The sequence below is a fragment of the Panicum hallii genome, chromosome 2, assembly GCF_002211085.1.
Source record: "Panicum hallii strain FIL2 chromosome 2, PHallii_v3.1, whole genome shotgun sequence".
In the NCBI taxonomy this organism is placed as follows: Eukaryota; Viridiplantae; Streptophyta; class Magnoliopsida; order Poales; family Poaceae; genus Panicum; species Panicum hallii.
In genome coordinates this window covers 10,960,787-10,982,103 of record NC_038043.1, presented here as the reverse complement: position 1 = coordinate 10,982,103, position 21,317 = coordinate 10,960,787, and the positions used below count along the sequence as shown (strand labels likewise).

Genomic DNA, 21,317 nt, shown 5'->3' with positions numbered 1-21,317 from the left:
TCGTCGGCTTAGGTCAAGCCGACGAAACTACTTAGCAGATAATACCAAGTACAATTTCGTCGGCCAACTGGACCGACGAAAATAGAGTTACTTTCGTCGGCCTAGGTCAAACCGACGAAAGTAGGCCATTATTTTCGTCGGTCTGGCAGCGGCCGACGAAAATAATGTATAATTTCGTCGGCCCTCCAAAGCCGACGAAATTATATATTTATTATCATCGATCGCCGCGGACCGACGAAAATAAATATGGCCGACGAAAATGAACTGTTTTGGTGTAGTGTGCACCTGCAATGCTGCAACCGTCGCAGCGGATTCAGATATTCAGTAGCTGCCATCTGCCAAGCAACGCGAGCGGCAACAGTTTAGCATCACCAACCAAATCCTCAAAAGTAAAACTCGATGTTATATCAGCCAACAGGTCATCATGCTCAACCATCAGAGATTTACTATTAAGTACAATACAAGCCTCAAAACGACTGATTCTCTTCCTTCTCAAACAGCTAGAAACATTGGTAAGTTGATTGCTCAGCTATCTTTTCTCCGATCCACCACTGCAAAAATATGCAAACATCACAATTGGTATTGCACCTACCGCCAAATACGATGACTACATGTGCTTGCTATCCAATAAGGAGTTGCTAGTGGTAGAAGTAATTTGCATCTTCTCGTGCAACGAAATCCCATGCACTTATACTAGTCAGAAACACTGCTCCCAAATTCAGTGTAGTCGTCACATCGGAACACCCGTCCACCGTCCCATCCTCAGTTCATCAAACAGCTGTACTGCTCAATGGTACTATCTCGTCAGTTCATCAATCAATGGCTTTGGCGGCAGACACAAACCTAAAAAGAAAAGCCACTCTAGACAGCATCAGAAAGGTTAGCTGAGATGTGCAATGGCCCAGCTACCTCTATTTATTATGCATTAGCATACATGATGTCAAACATGGATTCCTTGAGTATATATGCTTGCTGCTTGAGAGTTGAGATCATAAGCTGCAGCCTAGGCCCTTGCAGCAAACACAAGCCATTTGTGTTCGTTTCCATTCCATTCTCTCCGGACTGTAGCCAATGCGCAACTCCAATGCAGTTAACTACATACTAGTAGTCGCTAGGCACGCGCGTGGGAATGAGTGGTCACCGCTAGTGTCGCGGACTGATCGCAAGGGATCGCATCGAAAGTCTCGGCGTGAGCTCCGGGCGACCCCGACAGTCTCCGCGGTCTCGCCGTGGCACCGCCGGCGGCGGGACCAATCTCCTAGCGAGGGCGTCAGGGGGTAATGGCGCGGAGCCTCATACCCAGGCGCGGGTACGCGAGCGCAACGGAACGCCGGGGGGCCTTTACCGGCGGCCGGCCAGCTGATGTCATCTACTCTGCTCTATCTAGCCGACTGCTCTCCCGGCAAATCATCTCGCCGCTGACACGTGAAGGGCAACTAATGAAGCTGCAAGTTTCTCTCAACAACAATCAGGCCGCTCTGCAGTTTTCAAAAAAAAATACAATCAGGCCTCAGGGTATGTTCGTTTTCTGAGGTCTAAAGTTTAGAGGGGTCACATCAAAGAAAATTTTATCATTTAGAAGTATTAAATAAAGTCTAATTACAAAACTAATTGCAGAACCCCAGGGCTAATTCGCGAGACGAATCTAATGAGATATATTAGTCCATGATTAGCGGATGATTACTGTAGCATCACTGTGGCAAACTATGAATTAATTAGGCTCATTAAATTTGTCTCGTGAATTAGCATCCATCTGTGCAAAAAGTTTTGTAATTAGACTTTATTTAATACTTCTAAATGATAAGATTCTCTTTGATGTGATGCGTCTAAAATTTAGAGGGTTGGAAACGAAGGCACCCTCGGTCACAACTCACAAGTGATAACAACTGATTGTGCCTGCGGACATCGCAGCGGATTCATTGTATCTGCAATCTGCCAACAGGTCATTATCTTCAACCATCAAAGATGTACTATTGAGTGCAAGTCATCGTCTTCAATCTGCCTTCTCAACTTGCTAAAGATTCGTAAATTGATTGCTTAGCTACCTTCTCATCCACCACTGCAAAATGATGCAGACATCGCAAAGGATATCGCACCAACCGCTAAATATGATGACTGTACATCTACATGTGGTCTACTGGTCTCTGTCCTACACACATGGTTTTGGCGGCAGTCGAAACCAATGCGACTCCCTCCGAGTTACATCGGCAAATCTTCCATCCATACCACAACCGGCGGCTCAATCTCATGCTCATCTTCAAGGGGCCAGATTTAGATGATTCCTCGCTCAACTCATCCAATGGACCACACCAGGGCCAAAAGGATCTCGCATCCTCCAGAAACCTTACTCATTGACAGCATAACATGCCACAGCTCAAACCTTGGCCTTTTGGCTTATCTGCAACGGTGGAATGCCAGGAATCTCCGGGATGGGGGACTTTTTCTTCTTTATTTTGTCAAACATCATAGCTTGGGTCATAAGAATTAGTCCTGCGATAGAGGCTGAATTCTGAAGCACACATCTGGCGACCCTGCATGGGTCTACCACACCAGCAGCAACAAGGTCTTCAAACTTATCAGTCATCGCGTTGTACCCAACTCGCCACTCACTCGCAAGAAGTCTCTCTACAACAGCTGAACCGTCAGCCCCGGCATTGCGAGCTATCGTCATAGCAGGTACAAGAAGTGCCTAGACAAACATTGGACAAATTTCAGAGTTAGGATGCTGTGCAAGGGTTACAAGTATTTTCTGAGCCTGTGGAACAAGCAGCAAATGTCATGGACAGACAAACTCACCTTCCCAACTATATTTACACCTATCTTCTCTTCCAGGTCGTCCACGAGATCCATGATACTAGGAATATGCTTTGATAAATGAACATATGTCACACCACCGCCAGGAGTTATGCCTTCACCAATGGCTGCAAAAGTCGCATTCTTTGCATCCTCCACTCTCAGCTTCCTATCCTCAAGTTCAGCTTCAGTGGCTGCCCCAACCTGAAATAGAATGCAACTCTCTTCAAATCTCCAGAAATATACTAACAGATTTCATAACACAGATAAAATGAGTTCTGCATCATAAAATCCTATACTGAAATATAACTTGATTCCCATTGAATCTCCAGAAACAAACTAACAAATTTAATATCAGAACCAAAATGATTTCTGTATTACGCACTTCTCTGCCTGAAAATCTACATGATGCATACATCAAGCTCAGATTCATTATTTAATATGAATACTATCAGGATACATGTTTACTGAAATGTGGCACACCTTAATAACTCCAACACCACGTGAGAGTTTAGCAATTCTTGCAGAGAACCTTTCTTTTAGATAGGAACTCGTTGTCTCCTCAACATCTTTCTTCAATTGCATGATTCTGGCCTCAATCTCTGGTCCCATCGAAGGATGTGCAATGATAGTCGTTGATTCACTAGTTATGGTGATCTTCTGAGCCATACCTAGCTGATCAGAAGTAATGCCGTGAAGACCCCAGCCAAGGTCACTAGCAAAGAAATCTGCACCTGCTCAATTGAAGAAAACTACTCAGGGACTTCTAGAAGAACATAGTTTGGAAGCAACATACCATGCAAGTCTAGCGAAAGCTGCAAAAATGCTGAGCGTAACAGTCAATTAAAGAAAATGAAACTTTGCCTATGCAACATGAACTGCTAAATGTGTAAAAGTACCTCTAATAAATACCACATTCTATCAGACCAAAATCTGTATATTAAGGTATGAAGCCTTCAAAATACTAGTTCTATATATTCACCTGTCATGATAGCAATATCTTGGAGAATAGCCTTCTTTTCATCTCCCAAACCAGGACATTTAACAACCGCAACATTTAGCAATCCATTCAGTTTGTTAAGAACCAGTGTTGAATACACTGTATGTGATACATCCTCAGCAATAATTAATAAAGGGACACTCAACTGTGTCGTCTTCTCCAGTAAAGGAAGTATCTCCTGGACTTCGTTCACACGCTGATCAGTTAAGAGCACTCTTGCATTTTCAAATTCAACAATCGCCTTGTCATGATTTGTGATGAAATGTGGAGAAAGATATCCCTTGTCTATCTGCAAGAATCACATAGAGAATAATAATCTGAGTTATCACCAATATATATGTGTGTGTGTGTTGTTTGGGGGGGGGGGGCGCAAATAGCAAGATATGATCCAAAGCGACTTCGCGTTCAAGAAAAAAAAAGATTCAAAGCGACTTGTTTCCCTGTTAACTTGTTTTAAGTAGTCATTACTTGATATCTGTTTGATAGATCTTGGAGCACAGCCATTATCTATTTTAAATTTGTTCACATATAAATTTCAATGCTTAGGGAAAAGAATCTTTATGACAACATAAAAGTACCTTCATTCCTTCCTGCACCTCAACTGTAGTATATATCGAAGATGATGACTCAATTTTTATTATACCATCAGGACCTATCTTCTCCAATGCATCAGCAATGAGATTGCCAACATATTCATCATTGCCAGAAGATATTGAAGCAACAGCTGAAAATGAAATTCTGAATTATTATGGTGAGCATTGAGTAGTTTACTAGTTTGAAGCTGCAGATTAGTTCAAAAGGAATGCATACACATACATACCATTTCATACCTCATAACAATGCATTTGAGGAGGAACATAACATTTCATACCTCAAAACAATGCATTTGAGAAGGAACAGTGAGGGAAAAAAAGATGGTTTGTATTTTTCTCGGCATTTCGAGCATATACTGGGGTGCAGTCTTATTTTTTCTAATTCAAATCAATGTAGAGCTCCTCCTTTCTCTATAGATATATAGAATGACATATGATACACGATTTGAGCTTTAGTTGTGACCACCTTAGCACTAGTCAGTATAGTAGTAGGCTAGTGGGTGTTTTTTTTCCCTTTTTGATTTTCTTATTTTCCACATGTTTGTACACATGAATCCTCACTTTCTGGAACATAAAGATTACCTTTTATGTCCTCCTTTGTACTCACAGGAATACATTTACTCTTCAAGATCTTGATTAGCTCATGAACAGCTTTGTCAATACCCCTTCTCAAGGCAACTGGATTAGCACCAGTGGCAACTGCCAACAACCCAAGATTGATGATTTCCCGAGCCAAAACAATAGCTGTTGTAGTTCCATCGCCAACAGCACTATTTGTCTTGGATGCTATCTGGCTAACACATGTCCAGTGAACAAGCAGCACACTAACCAATTTAAGGGTATAAGAAATGTGGCACCTTACCTCTTGAAGTAGTGAGGCACCCGCATGCTCAAGCGCATTGGGGAGCTCTATAGCCTTGGCAATTGTAACGCCATCGTTAATTACTTTAGGGACATCATCTTGATCAATAACAACATTCCTCCCTGCAACAAACTTCTAAGCTTTCAACAATCAATAGCACTACAAGATAAACAAACAAATTATCCGTGTAGTGAAGAACTCCGACAGTATGAGATATGAACCCAACAGCATAAACAGCACCTTCACCGCTGAAGTGCTGCAAAGATTACACCTTTGACAGTTAGCAGTAACATAAAAGGCATCATTTGCCCTTCAACCAGTAAATCAAGTTATTGTGAACTAATCTTGGAGCAAGAAAAAATTCCATGCGAAGCATTAGATGGCGCTACCCTATTTGGAAGAAATTGGCAGTTGTATGACAAGATTACAATAGTTATAAACCAATCTGAGATTCTGAGTTTGGAGTAGCTGTAAATACGTGATGAAATTGGAGAATGTTGGGGAGGAACATAGTAGCAAAAATAAAATAAGAGGCCTAAATCTTGATGGCTACTCTGCAACGAAATGTCATAAGGCAAACTACCTAAGCAACACCAAATTTTCATTTGTCAATCAGATTGGTGGCACCAAATGTACTTAAGCTGAAGAGCAGGTTGTGCAGTTAACCCGAGCAATTTAGGTCGAAATGGCTCTGAAATTCGTAAGTTAAGGAAAATAAGATTCAATTCGCCACACAATCGGTACCTCACAAGTACATTTCCCAGCAAGATGCAGAGAGCGAGGCAAGCATATGAGAAGCAGAGCAGAAGCAAGCGAAGGAAAGCCCGCACCTTTCGGACCGAGGGTGACCGCAACGGCGTCGGCGAGCTTGTCGATGCCGGCGGCGAGCCCGCGGCGGCAGGCCTCGCCGGTAGATATGACCTTGACGTCTGCCCGCACCACCAGGCGGCGGCGGGGGGCGACCCTGGCCGGCCTGGGCAGCAGCTGCCTGGATGAGGACGAGAAGCCGGCTGCGGTGGCGAAGGAAACGGCGGTGAGGTACATCGAAGCGGCCGCAGGAACAAAGACTGAGGCACGCCAGGAGCCGAGCAGCGACAGCCGGCCGGCAAGTACGGCCCGTAAGGTCCAGTGGGCGCCGGGAGGCAGAGCGCGCACCGCGCAGGCGGGGCGGGGGCAGAGGAGTCCCCTCTGCTGGGTGCCTTTGCGGTGGTGGTGGTGAGGGGAGTGGCGGCGCGGTGAGCCACCGAGGTATCCCTGTGTTCGAGAAGGGGGAAGCGAGGCGTCGAGTCTGAAGACAGGACAAAGCAGAGGGTTTTAGCGACAGGAGGTTTTATCTGCTCGCCCCCTTCTTCCTCTTCCTGTATTTGTGCTGCTACAATATCTGCAGATGTCACTGCACAGTTACAGCAGCGAACACCCTGCCTGGACGAACACAACGACGACCACAAAATACAGAGGGTTCACACCACACAACATGGGAGGAAAACACCCAAGGGTCCATGCTGTTTCAAGAGTCGAGATTCAAGAAAACCAGGAAGCAAACGAGCGCTGTCCGGGAGCACACCTGAGCGCACGTACTTTTTTACATGTCGAATTGGATGCCATGGCGCACACAAACGGTGACTGCAATGAACACTACACAAAGTCAGCAGCTAAACGGCATTCGACATCAGGAAACAATTAGCTCTTCCTATCTGTCACGCACGCACGCATCAAACATCTGATGAATTCCTAACGCAGACATTTTACATCAGTCACTGCATCGCTCTCCCAACACTGAAAAAAAGTCAGCACAGACGGCGAGCGACATTTGTGCTTTTCGTTATCTCCTGCCAGCAGCCGCATTCCAACAGCTGCTTGTCCATCCGTCCGTCTGGCAACCCCAGAAGAGCAGCCTTTCAACTCTTGTCGAGTGTCAACTCTTCAGGTTGTCAGTGTTCCAGCGCAACGGCATGGCACTTCAGACTAACATCATGAGCTGGGGAGTAAGTCACTTGTCAAACGGCGGGTTCTTCTGAAACGCTCCAGGAGCAAACACTGGCAAGGAACCTGTCCGTGCTTTCTCGCCCCGGATGTCACGCTGCTGGGCGTTAGGATCTCTGCTTCCCTCGGGGCGTGCTCTTGCAGCTGTCTCATTCCTCTGTGCGTTGATGCCAGGGGTGCTCAGGATGGGGCCACCGAAGAATATCGACTGCCCAGAATACGTCAGCCTCTCCGATGGCTGCCCTGATGGCATCGCTGAGGATGAGGTGTTCCCAGGTGCAAGGCTCCTCCCATGGCTGCTTGGCTCGCCACTTGGGTTTGCCAAGAAACGTGGGTTTCTTGCTGCCTGCTCGACGCCAGGTCCCATTCTTGTTTGAGCAGGAACCGACACATACCGACCAGCCTCTTGATCCCAGACGACGGAGGCCCTTCGGTTCTCTCGAACATAAGATGTAGCTGACTGGAACATCGGGTTGGTTATTTGTGTGGTGGGAACAGGTGGCCGCGGTATCCCTGGGTTGGTTATTTGTGAGGTGGGAACAGGTGGCCGCATCATCCCTGGTGCAGGCCTTTCAGGTGGTGGAGGGTGAGGTGCTGCACTGAACTGAGAGTGAGTGGCAAGCTTGTGGATGTGGACTGGGCTACTTAAACTGCTCGCAGTTTGTGTGCCGGTCTCATAGTCGTCCTGGCTTGCTAGACTTTGGGGGTATGAATTCTGAAGTGGAGAAAGTCTCATTTCACTATTTGATTCCTTTGTGCCACTGTAGTCGACACTCATGCTACTCCTGATGCTTGCATTGCCACTGGAGACAGCATCAGCTTCATGACCGCGACGGGTATCAATTGGTCGCAGAACAGAGGATGATGCCCGAGCTTTTGCAGCAGCTTTCATTACCTCATTTTTATCCAGCTTTGCAAGGCTCCGAGCACTGATTTTGACTGCCTTTTTGGCTTTGTTTGCTCTATCAGCATATCCAGCAGCATCAGGGTCCACGGTTGAAGGCACCATTCCAGGATCCAAATGCGGGATCACTTCATCCTGATTGATAGTTTCAGTATGACTCAAAGTTAGCGTGACTGAAGGGATGCTTCTAACATTATAATTGTGTTCCTTCTAAAATGGAGTTCTTATTAAATTTCAATCTGTACTATGCACTTGTTTAATTGACTAGATTTTGGAAGCAATATACTTGCTTTTTAAAGCAGGGGGAGCTTACATGATCAATAAATATCCTTGGAGGTGTACACCAAGCACCCTTATGGTGAAGACCAAGTGAACTTCCTACACTGAACCCAGTTGTCGCTGAATTTGATGGGGAGTAAATGATGTTTGCTCCTTCCTCGTCCTCTGGAGCTGCCTCACTCATAGCTCTCATTGCAACAACATAGTCGTAAGTTGTGATCCCCTGATACACAACATAGAAAAGGGAACATAGCTGAGCAAATAAGATAAAACTTTCCATATGAAACAGTTCCACTAGAATTGCATGCAAACCTTTCTTATCAATATTATGTGGAAGAAGAAAAGTTCCCCCAAAGGTATGCAGGCCACCAATGAAAGTAACGTAAATATGCCCTGCATAAAAGAAATTTGATGTCAACCAACAGCTAAAAGACTTAATTTCAACCTGAAAGAACCATTAGAGAATTGCACACTCGTCCAATATGGTAGCATGTCTTCTAATAAGTGTGTCAATATGTCCGCCAAAAGAAAGTTGTGTCAACAAATTTAGAAGGGCTAAGAATATAACTCCAGGATCCTAAGCAGGACGGATTATATTCCTGACAGTAAAAGGTGCTGCTGGTCATAATTTTTGAATTTCTATATACTAGGACAGGTTGCAACCTGCCACTTCGAAACAATGAATTAAGGCATCATAACACAGCATAAAGAAAATAAAATAAAGCAGTTTGGGTTTCATAATTGGATATTGAAACTTGCTACTTCAAACAACTTATAATCAAGAGGAGATTCTCATACACTACAGCCTACAACTATTTAACACGGGAACTTACCACAATAACAGCAAATGGAGCAGGAGTCAAGCCATTCCCCAACTTGTCTTGGATGTTTCTTGATGCATTCTTATCAACAAAGCAGAGTACTATAACAGCAATGCCCGCTGCAAATTCAATTGCAAGCTGTGATACAGGAGATTTCAACATTTAGTGCCATGCTACAAGGAAAGCAACAAATCTACACAAACCCTATAACTACATGAACTCAAGAAAATGGGTGCATAGCAAATCCATACTGCATACCCAGATAAGACTGATTGCCATCAGAGCAAGAAACGTGAAATAGTTCTTCCGCCCAACACAGTTATTTAGCCACTGCAAGGATATACTATATTAGCTATACATAATGAAATAATACAAGTAATACACTAGCACAGGTCAAGAAAGGCACCCGACAATGATGATATATTAGCTATACATAATGAAATAATACAAGTAATACTCTAGCACAGGTCAAGAAAGGCACCCGACAATGATGATCAAATCCATCCACACACTTGTCACAACTTCTGCAGTGTTTGCTGAATTTGCGAACCTGAAAAGTTTATTTTGTAAAGCAAAATTAAACAACACAGGCTAGACAATGCCGCAAAGTGAAAAGGCTAAATCAACATACCTCAGCATTACATAATGTGCAAAACAGAGCCTCTTCACCATTTGCTTGTTGTTCTGAGTCATCAGGTTTCCGGCAGTCCTCCTTGATAAATATAGCACACAGAAGGCCACCTAGCAACCAACAGCTTGACCTTTTCTTTGGTTGTTGTGATCCTAGATTTATGTTTGTCTCCCCTATAGATGAACCTCTCTGACTAGAATGCCCATCCAGAGAGCTTCTACAAGTAGATGTTGGAGAGTTTGTTCCAGTAGCATTGTTTGCTTTCTGGGGCAAATTCGTGCCTTCGATTCCAGCACTGTTAGCAGGTACATTGATAAATCCATCCTCAAATTTTGACATGATCCCAGGATCCGCAGGGTTTATACTTGTGCATCGGATGTAAAGGATGAAAACCGCAAGTGCCTGAATGTAATGCACGGAGGACAAATGTCATGGCACCACAATTTTTGCAATATGAAGGAAAAAAACTTAACAAGAGGACCACTTACCACAGGAGTATAAACACCGATCACGACATACTCAAGGACTTGTGTTCCCAAAAACGGTGCAAAGAAGGCATAAAACGCAACCACCAGAAGGAAGAAAACCGCAATTGCAACAATCTATCAAAATGAGATGACGAGTCAGTTACCAAAAACTTCAAAATTTAGGAACTAGTTTGGAGCTATTTAAACTCATAGTATGAACTATGAACCAGAAAAGTATAGAGCAGAGAAACACAATAGCTACTGCACATGAGTATAATTTTTAATTTGGTAGAGGAAATAAAAGTAAGTGTGCATATGTATGTCATCTAGGCACTGAGTAGGGTATATCATAACGCTAGATATAAGCATTCTTTCTCCATGGCCAGAGCACTAGAAATAAATTACAATCAGATAAGTCTATCTTCATTCCATTGGAAAGAATCAAGTCCATGTGAATATATACACAAGCAGAAGATATTAGAAAGCTGTACGAAAACTACAACAGTTGTCTAAAAAGATTATTAGCAATGTCGAGTGAGCCCACGAACTAGTAGAGAACAGTATTTTCTTTGCATTATGACACATGAGAAAGTGAGATAAACTCTAGGAAAAAATGGCACTTGTGGAGTCTCTAGGCCAAACTGCTTGAATATAAAAAGAGCAGTATGGGTCATCAACACTCTGTTCGATATAAAATCTATAATGCACGAAGGCATTTCACCTTGCTCGGATAAATAGAGTGAACCAACCATAGGTGGAGCTGCCTAGATGCAGAGCTAGAGAAGAGGTTGTATTTTTCTGCCATTTCGTCAAAACTCGCAACTGACCAAGTGTTTTTTTCGATGCATTGAATAAGTGTTCAGTGAAACATTTCTGCCACCTCCCAACCTACCGATAATCAAAAAGCCATTGTGAATTAAGACATATAGCCCTGCTCTGTTTTTTAATTTCCTGAATGCACTGTATTAAGATAGGAATAATAAGAGTACACAACGTGGCATGTGTCGGACACCACTAGGATGCTTTACAGACAAGGTTACAACCACCATAGGAGTTAGGACACCAAATATAACCCTGCTTTTACACATACATATAACTGTGTATCATTGTATTTACAGACATATAGCCCTGCTCTGTTAGATCAAAAGTCCTGGTGACTGAACAACCATAGCGCTAGAAATCCTAGCGGATACAGCGCAGCAGTTTTATAATCCGCACTATTTGCAGCCACACTGTGAGAATCACATACCGACCCGACTCGTCACGTATTCATATTAATCATTTCTCTCGACTAAGGAGATACAGGAACAACAAGTGGGGGGAAACCCCAACCACTAGCCACCAGAGGCCTCCCCCTCGACAGATCTTCGAAATCATCACAGAGGGCGGCGAATCCCCCGCAGCACAACCGCACAGGGACGGATTCCACAGCGAATTCCGCTCGTTACTAACACACATACACGAATCGCACCCGATCCAAAAGAAAAAAAACTGAAGAGAGAGGAGGCGGAGAAAGGAAGCATCGGCGAGCGAGTGCACCTGCAGGGTGTGGGCCGGGAGCTGCCAGCCGTGCTTTCGCGCCATGGCCTTCCCCTCGGAGCCCCCTCTCCCTCCGGACTCCGCAGCCCCCCAGCGCGCCCAGACGAGCTCCTCCCCTTTCTCCCGGCCGGCAGGCCGCAGCAAAGGGGAAGGAGGCCGGCTTTCCTTTCCAGCGCCGCCGGGTTTGGTACCCGGTTGTTCAGTAATGACGAGGAAACAGCAAGCTGGAAGATTTTTTATTAGGACGGGACGGGGACCGTCCTCATCTCCTCTTCTCTCTCCTGCGATTTTCTCTCTCTAATTCAAGCAGCTGCCTTTCTCTGCAGTGGCGGTTTGTTGGAGAAAAGATTGGGTCAAACAGCTCAGTCCAGTCCATGGCAGTCCAGCTAAAACTGCAGGGTGCGGAGATGATGCTACTCCTACGTCTTAGGAGGTGATCAATTTCATGCCGGATTTCGCCCCTGATGATGCGAGCTAACAGTTGGCGCTTGACGGGTATCTCGGCTGCTCATTAGCGACGGGATGCTGCCAAGGAAAAGGATTTGGCCATTTCTTGGCAGAGCGCATTGCCAAATCTGGTCGGTGCTAGGTTCGGGTACCTACCTACACTTACCATTTCTAGGATTTTGTTAGAATAGATTAAATAGGAAAGAAAATGGCTGTGATAAATTTCAATCCATCTCCGAGTTACCAAATATGCAACTACACTTTCCAAGTTGTAGATTGTTTTTGACAATAGATACATAATATTTGCTATATATCTAGATGTTAAGTGTATCTTGGTGTACAGTAATAATCTACAATTTAAAACGGAAAGAGTACTTACCATTTCTAGAATTATTAGCCTATCGAGTTTCTCTCAAATAATATGCAGAGGGTGAGGCACACATCATTAAGAATGCATCCATGACTCCATGCCAATCTCGGCCAAAGGTAGTCGCTACTGTTTTTGCACTCTCAATTTCGATAAGACACCATCATCCATTTTGTTCATGTAACCGTATACTGTATACTTCCTCCATTAAAATTGTAGATCATTTTAGCTATATATCTAGATATATAATAAAACGTATGCATCTAGAAATTCCAAAATGAATTATAATTTAGAATGAAGGGAGTATATTGCTATTCGTCGAGAAGTGAACAGAAAGGTACATCTGTTCCGACCGCCGCTAAACAGATCCCGAATTCAACAAACACATATTTAACATTCGCATCGTGGCATAACTATAAATGCAAGTTATATATATTTTAGATCATTGGATCCATCCAAAATATTAATAAAATAAATTAGAATAACATTATGCATAAATAATTTAGAAGGAGATATCATAATTAATTAGCTGATAAGAATACTATTAGCTACTTGCAACTAAAGTCCACTTGCGTGCGATGACAGGAACGATCCATCATGTGGGAGCGTACGAACGCAGCGGCAGTTGGGGAGCGTACTCAAATCGGGCGTTCATGCCCCCTGCCAGCCCTCAAGGCAAGACCGTAAGACGACCTGATCGAGCTGGTCTCATTAATGGCACTACCATCCAGTACTTTGCTGTTCTGAAGGCATCAACTCATGTCCAACGCAAAGTGCAGGGTGGATAAGGCACATTGACGCAGGTAGGTGGGGTGGGTGCGTGGGCCCCACACGCAGGGCTCCTATCTATATTCCGAAAGATGGAGATTTTTTTAAAAAAAAAAAGATAAAACAATAAAATTGGGAAAAGGGGTGCCGGTGGGGAACATTTTGAAAAATGGGTACCTCCCGCCCGCTGATCGGGCGGGAGGCAACCTCCCGCCCATCCAGCGGGCGGGAGGTTCCCCGAGGGCCTCTTCGCGAATTTCTTATTTGCGAAGAGGTCCCTGCGGGGCCCTGCGGGGGCATCCCGCCCACCCAAAGGGCGGGATGTTGTTCTGAGGGGCATCCCGCCCTTTGGTTGGGCGGGAGGTCCCCCGGCTATATAAGCCCCAATCTGCTCCAAAAATTTCATTTTATCCAGCAAAAATTAGAAAAAAAGAAAGAGAGGAGAGGAAGAGAGAAGAGAAAGCGGCGAAGCCCTGTTCACACGTCGATTTGGAGGTATATTCTCGTTCTAGCCGTATAATTACTTCAAATAACTATAATCTAAGAAATATTTCTTAGAGTAGTTATGTTTTGAATAGTTTTTAGTATTTTCATTTGTTTTTAGTATAATTTATGTTCTGAATAGTTTAGAATTTGTAAAATATAATCTGAGAATCGCTGAAACTTAGGGTCGTCGTTGTGTATTAATATGTAGTATAACTAGTTTATTCAACTGTGCGGTATTTTCAGATATGTCTTCCGAGAAGGGTATTTTCAGTATATATTACGGAGAAGGAAATGTGATTTATGGGCCAAATGGGGTAGATTTAAGTGAATTCAACTGTGCGGTCAGAGGAATTACCAGACCGCACGAGAGGACATTTGAATCCCTATGCAACTGGTTAATGAGGGGATTAAGGATTAATCAGGAGACACACACTGTGAGTGTTCAATGCGTCATAAATCGTACCACTCACGCTTTGATCTGGGAGCTGATGCCACTTGCAAGCACCGAGGACTGGTTAACTTATCTGCAAAATGCAAGTCATTGGCAATGGCCACTGGTACTCCTTGTTAGTGTGCACCAGAACCCTTTGATAAACATTGAAGCTGCTCCGGGGGATGAAAATATTGATGAAGAAGTTGAGGAGGCAAACATTGAGGCAGGTGGCACCGCAGCACCTCAATGCGTGGCTGATGAGGGGGAGAACATACCCTTCATTGTTGAACAGCTGCAAGACGAAGAACGTGAATTGGACGAAGTAATGAATGCCGATTCGTCTGATGATGACGATGATGTGCCTGAAGATTGGGTAAGCAGCGACTTCAGTTATCTTGTCGTAAATGATGGATCTAGCTGGCCTTCGGATTGCAAGGAGAATGAAATTGTTCAGGGTGCGAGGTACCACTCAATTGAAGAGGTGAAGGAAGCTGTTAAGTGCTGATCTCTCTCTCTCTTATGCGAGAGTTTAAAACAGTCGAGTGCAAATCTCGTAAGTACGATGTGGTATATGTGAAGGAGGGCTGTCCGTGGCGGGTGCATGCCTATAAGGGTAAATGGAAAGATTACTGGGAATGCTCCATTGTCACTCAGCACACTTGTCATTTGCCTGGGGTGCAGAAGACCCATCGCAACCTCACGTCGCAATACATCGCAAATGAGATGTACGGGACAATAGTAGAGAACTTGTCATATGAACCAAAGTCTATTATCAGGTATATTCAGGAAAAGTACAAGTATACAATCTCGTACAGCAAGGCGTGGAGTGCAAAACAAAAGGTGTTGGAGATGAGGTTTGGTACGTTCGAGGCTGCATATGATAATGTTCCTCGATTGCTGGCCGTCCTATGTCAGAGAAATCCTGAAAGTTATTATGACCTGAAAACTTTAGACAGAGGAGAAGGTCCGCCCTACACATTGCAGCGGGTCTTTTTCAGCTTGGGTCCATGCATTAACGCATTCCATCAGTGCCGGCCTCTCCTGTGCATCGATTGGACCTTTCTTATAGGAAAGTATAGATTGCAAATACTGACAGCTATTGGAGTGGATGGAAACAATCAATTGCTTCCTGTTGCTTTTGCTTTTGTTGAGAGTGAGAACACAGATAGTTGGTACTGGTTCCTGGAACGGGTTAAGCTTGCAGTCGTTCGGGATAGGGAAGATATCTGCCTGATTCATGATCGTCACGCTGGCATACTGAGGGCAATACTAGATTTGCAGCAGGGGTGTGTGGAGACCGGAGAGCCGCCCAAGTGGCGTGATGTTCGCAGTAGGTGGTGCATGAGACATATCGGTGCAAACTTTTTCAGGCAATTCAAGAACAAGCACCTTATGGATATGTTCAAGAGGCTATGCAAGGAAACAAATCAGCAAAAATTTGACAAGCAGTAGCAGAAACTTGATGAACTGACCGGAAAGAAAAGAGCCGAGGACGCATCAAAAAACATAACTGCACAGGATGAAGCTGAGGCTTTGTGTCCTTTGTCAACAGATACTGCACGTACTCGTAGAAGGTCTGGGTCAGCAGTGAAAACCTTTTCTGAATGGATTGAGAATGAACCCAAGAAGAAGTGGGCGTTACTTTATGATACCAATGGTGCAAGGTACGGCATAATGACTACCAACTTCGCCGAGGTTTACAATTGGGTGTTGCGAGGTGTTCGTGCGCTTCCACTGGTTGCAATTGTGGAATTCATCGTCCGCGGGTGTACTGATTACTTTAGGGAGCGGTTCACTAAAAATCAGGTATTCATACGAGATCCTGACAGATATTTTGGGAAAATAATAACAGAATATATGACTAAGAAGGTAGAAAGCGCCCGGCTACACCACGTACAGCAATGTGGTACACAGGAGCTCAAGTTTGAGGTATCTCCTAAAGACAGAGCACGACGTGGCATGAGACGTCAAACTCCTGTAAAGGAGTGCATTCTCAAGTTTGATGGAACTTGTTGTTGCTCATGCATGAGGCCAAAGTTGCTGCACTTACCTTGTTCTCATGTAATGGCTGCTTGTGCGGATATTCAACATCCTGTCGATATATATGTTTCCCATTACTTCAGAAAGGAGACAATTGCCAGCACCTGGCAGTATGAGATCTATGGGTTCCGTTTGGTTGGATCGTTCACTGAGACAGCAAATCCTGTTATACATATTCCAGACCCAAGATCATCACGGCTTAAGAGAGGGCGTAGTCAGACACGGCGTGTTCGTAATGATATGGATGAGTCAGAGCTCCGTCCGAGGATACAGCGCTGCAGTGCATGTAATCAGATTGGACACACGTATAAACGTTGTCCAAACAATAATGCTGGCCCCAGTTCTGCTGAAGTTGGCCCTACAGGTGATGCTACAGATGGAAGACCTCCGGTTGCATCAAGGAGTGAGAGACGTCGCCGATCGAGTGCTAGTACATCATCAGGCATCATTTAGTTGTAATTTTATTTGAACGTTGTTTGCTCATATGTAATATTTGCCACGTTGAGATTGTATCAGACCTGGATGTGTATTTGTAATATTTGCCGCATTGACTAAAGACAGAATATTTGGATTCATGTATTAGTAATATTTGTAATATTTGTAATGTTTGTAATGTTTGTTATCATATTATTTTATTTTTAATGGCTTCATGTGTTGTACTATCGTAATATTTTGATTCTACGTTGCAAAACAGTATCGTTTAACCATCTTCGTACGAGTTTTAGATACCGTAATCTTCTTCATTGAATTAAAATTTTATATGCATACATAAGAGTAACGCGAATAAATCTTATATTTGAAAAAAGTCTGAATTTCAAATTGTCTATGAAACATAAATTCTAAGAAAATATAACAAAAATCATAACCAGGGGACCTTCTGCCCACTGGCCGGGCGGGGAGCATCCCGCCCACTGGACGGGCGGGAAGCCTGCTTCAGGGGCCTTTTTGCGAATAAGAAACTTTTCTTATTCGTGAAGAGGCCCCTATAAATTTTTTTTTGAACCTCCCGCCCGATGGGTGGGCGGGAGGTCCCCGGCCCCACACCTCCCGCCCGATCAAAGGGCGGGGGTACCTATTTTCCCAATTTTTCCCATCTGGCTCCCTTTTTCGAATTTTAATTTTTTATCCCCTTTTTAAAAAAACTCGAAAGATGGAAAGCTATCTAACCCACAGCCCACCATGGTCTATAATTGCTTTACGTCGTCGCCCAGCCCAACAATGCAAAGTTTGGATTCTAAATCGTGTGAGCTGAATGCAGGACCACAACAGTCAGTAGAGCAGAATGCACAGCAACAAGCTCGGGCGGATATCGTACAAGGGAGGTTGTAGGTGTACTTTATACTCAACATTTATACAAATGTAGTTCAACAATTCCAATAAACTACTTCAACATTTTATATGGAAATGTTGAGATAGTATCTAAAAAATGTTCAACATGCATACCAAAATGTTGAATCAATACATTTTGAATGTTTTATTTGTAAAATATATTCATATTGGATCTTGTTTCGTTGTATAAAATCTAAGTAACATCATGGTTTGAATAGAATCCAAAATGCAGTTATAGTGATAGAACCCGCTAGGGTTTGATGCCTATCTTCGATAAGAGTTGGGGATAACTCGATTTGCTGGTGGATTCGACGTTGGTTGTCCGACTACGACCCTCACAAGGGCTGCACCTTAGCAAAAGGTACACCGTCTCTGATTGTGATATTCTTGTTGTGCCAAGAACACCTTTGAACTGTTAGCAACCAAGAACAAGCAAGAATAAGATGAACAAGCAAATAACTCATGAAAATCAAGCCAAAGACTGAAACTAAATCACGAGTTGGGGTCTTGAATCAAGCAAACGGGTGGTCTAATCGATACACGCGCTCACCAGGAAGTAGCTGAAGCTAAACTTACGACAAAACAAAACCCAACCTTCTCCTGGCTGCTGAGCATGTATTTATACATGGAAGACAACCAGGAGGCATAGGAGGGTATAAACCCTTAGATAGAATGGCTCCCTAGTGGGCTTAACTTGATATAAGACTGTCAGCTCAAGACTGGAGACCTGAACATCTCTCTGTAGTTGTTGGGCGACTCTGATGGAATCTGGCAGTGTTCTTAATCCATCTGAAAGTCGGCTTCAAGGGCTTTCCATCAAGTGCTCATGAGCCTCCAACACCCTTTGGAGCAAAGAATTATGTGTCATGGAAGTTGTCAGTTCCTGGAGGTCTGAACAGGCTGTCCGAACTTACAGTCTGATTTTTGGTCCGATCCTTCGTTTCCTCATACCTCCTTCCACTTGTTTGTTATTATTGTAGTCCTTTCTCCAATCTGATTCGGCTTTCAAGTTCCTAATCATAAGAAAGTCATCACAAGGCTTTAGTAGCACCTCATTCGAAGAATAACTTGTTTGGACAGTAAGGAACAACTTTACCTGATAATTTAGTTGTCGTGTGTCGGTGTTTTACCGCCACACCCACCGAGGGATAGCTCCGAGGTGGTGAGTTCGTAGGTAAGGTATCACCGAGATCAGGAACTCGAAGATGCAAGGAACACAAGGTTTAGAGAGGTTCGGACCGCCAAGAGCGTAATACCCTACGTCCTGTGTGGTTTGTATTGCCTTAGGTGGTGATTGGGTGATCTCCTATTTGGAGGGGTCCCTGTCCATCCTTATATAGTCTGGGGGACAGAGTTACATGGAAGTCCTAGTCGGATACAAGCATAGGCGTCCTACCCGAGTACTTTTCGGGTAGTTTCCTATCATCTCCGACTAATTTTACTACTGTATGAGTAGTCCTACTATCTTACGAGTAGTTACAACAGATGTAGGGCGTGGGCCATATCCTATCACTTATCCTAGGAAATGTACGCTATGTGCGCAGTCCCGTGGGCCTGGGTCTGACAAGCCCCCGAGCTCTTCGTAGTCGAGTACTATAGGCGTCCGAGTATTTCTGAAGACGTCTTCGAGTTCTCCCAAACTCCATCTTGAAGGTGCCTTCCGAGTACTTTCTTAGCTGCATTGAGGCTGTGAGGTGCTCATGGCCCGAGTAGTTATCAAGTCTTCTTTTATATGGGGTGCGATTAAACTCGCACTCCATATGGAGTAGCCCCCGAGCTTTAGGTTGACTCGTAGAATTAGGCTGAAGGTCAATTTAGTCTTGAGTCTTCTATCCTTATCTTCCAAAAGATTTGAAAAATAAGTCACTGATGACTTGTGTCCCGCAGCCCCCGAGCCTGAATTTCAAATCCCCAAGGTTTGGAATAAAGGATCCAAAAGAATCGTGGCATGCAATATATGACGGTAATGATTTGATGGTTAAGATAGGCAAATTGGTTCAGAAATTCGAAAACCGCTTCTTTCGGGATGAATTCCCTGAAAAATGGTTAAACAAATAACTTCTCCAAAAAGCGCCCTAAATTACCGCTCAAATCAAATCTTGTTCCCTAAGTCAATAGCTAGATAAGACCTCTGGGTTAAAAATTTTAAAAACCCCTTATTTCGGAATAGAATCTCAGTAATAATGGTTAAACAATTAACTTCCCAAGATAAATCTTCAAAAGCCTCGTGGATCGGGATCTTCTGAATAGTTTTACAGCGTCCAGCCTTAAAGCATGAGAGCTATCGCTGAAAGCACGCTGAGTGCCTTGTCGCATCCCGCCCTCGAGCTTGGGAGCTAGATGAGTCGTATAGTAGATACCTAGTAGTCGGTGGCACCAGCCCCCGAGCTCAGGCACCGCCCAAGTTGCCGCTGGATCTTGAACAATCGATGAAGCCATTTGGTCAGGGTTGATTCCGACTAGTGTTGTAGGCGAGATGAGTAGTCAAAGTGGTCGAACACGCGTAAAACTAGTTAGGAACCAGTAAACGCCTAGTCATGGGAGCGAGGCCACTTCAGTAATATAGAGTACTAGTCAGAAACTAGTAATCTGTTATTGGAAGTGTGGGAGCGAGGCCCATTCAGCAAACTTGCGCATAATACCAGTCGTAAACCAGTAAAACGGAGTTGTACTGGAAGTATGAGAGCGAAGCCCCTTCAGTAACATAGGATACTAGTTAGAAACTAGTAATCTGTTATTGGAAGTGTGGGAGCGAGGCTCCTCCAGCAAACTTGCGCGTAATATTAGTCGTAAACCAATAAAATGGAGTTGTACTGGAAGTATGGGAGCGAAGCCCCTTCAGTAACATAGGATACTATTTGGAAATTTGTATTCTGTTATTGGAAGTATGGGAGCTAGACCCCTTCAGCAAACTTGTGCGTAATACCAGTCGTAAACCAGTAAAGCGGAGTTGTATTGGAAGTATGGGAGCGAGGCCCCTTCAGTAACATAGGATACTAGTCGGAAACTAGTAGTCTGTTACTGGAAGTGTGGGAGCGAGACCCCTTTAACAAACTTATGCGTAATACGAGTCGTAAACCAATAAAATGGAGTTGTACTAGAAGTATGGGAGCGAGGCCCTTTTAGTAACATAGGATACTAGTCAGAAACTAGTAATCTGTTACTAGAAGTATGGGAGCAAGATCCCTTCAGCAAACTTGCGTGTAATACTAGTTGTAAACTAGTAAAACAGAGGTGTATTGGAAGTTTTGATCTCCAGGCGCCAACAGAAGATGTCTTGGTTGGCTAAGGATGAAAACGGCATAGATGCGCGATATTTCAGGAATTAGGAACCTCCTGGCCATCAGGGTACTATAAACGATACGACCTAGGACTTGTAACCTTGTGCACGATGAAAGGCCCCTCCCATCATGAGTTAAGCTTGTGCAGCTGTGACATCTCAGGTATATGGGAGCCAGACATAGTGCATTGAGTGTAGGATGTGCTCTTGTATGCTATTTAAGGGCAAGATTTTAGGGTGTTTTCTATAATTTTAGAAAAATATAGGGCTTAATGTGCAAAATGTGTGTGAGGGT

General features: G+C 44.0%; 2 protein-coding genes across 2 annotated transcripts; both read right to left on the bottom strand.

Moving 5' to 3' along the window:
• Positions 1-1,863: 1,863 nt before the first annotated feature.
• LOC112883514 (ruBisCO large subunit-binding protein subunit alpha-like) lies at positions 1,864-6,429 on the bottom strand. Its single transcript, XM_025948814.1, has 8 exons — positions 6,079-6,429; positions 5,249-5,370; positions 4,969-5,176; positions 4,372-4,517; positions 3,776-4,082; positions 3,277-3,527; positions 2,797-2,997; positions 1,864-2,689 (listed from the first exon to the last, which is right to left on the bottom strand). The coding sequence occupies exons 1-8, from the start codon at positions 6,290-6,292 to the stop codon at positions 2,375-2,377; spliced, it is 1,764 nt and encodes a 587-aa protein (XP_025804599.1). The 5' UTR covers positions 6,293-6,429; the 3' UTR covers positions 1,864-2,374.
• Positions 6,430-6,725: 296 nt separating this feature from the next.
• LOC112883512 (probable protein S-acyltransferase 19) lies at positions 6,726-12,243 on the bottom strand. Its single transcript, XM_025948813.1, has 9 exons — positions 11,873-12,243; positions 10,355-10,468; positions 9,867-10,268; positions 9,717-9,785; positions 9,494-9,565; positions 9,248-9,373; positions 8,727-8,807; positions 8,449-8,637; positions 6,726-8,270 (listed from the first exon to the last, which is right to left on the bottom strand). Exons 1-9 carry the CDS (start codon positions 11,915-11,917, stop codon positions 7,239-7,241), a joined length of 2,130 nt encoding a protein of 709 aa, XP_025804598.1. The 5' UTR covers positions 11,918-12,243; the 3' UTR covers positions 6,726-7,238.
• Between the last annotated feature and the right edge of the window lie 9,074 nt (positions 12,244-21,317).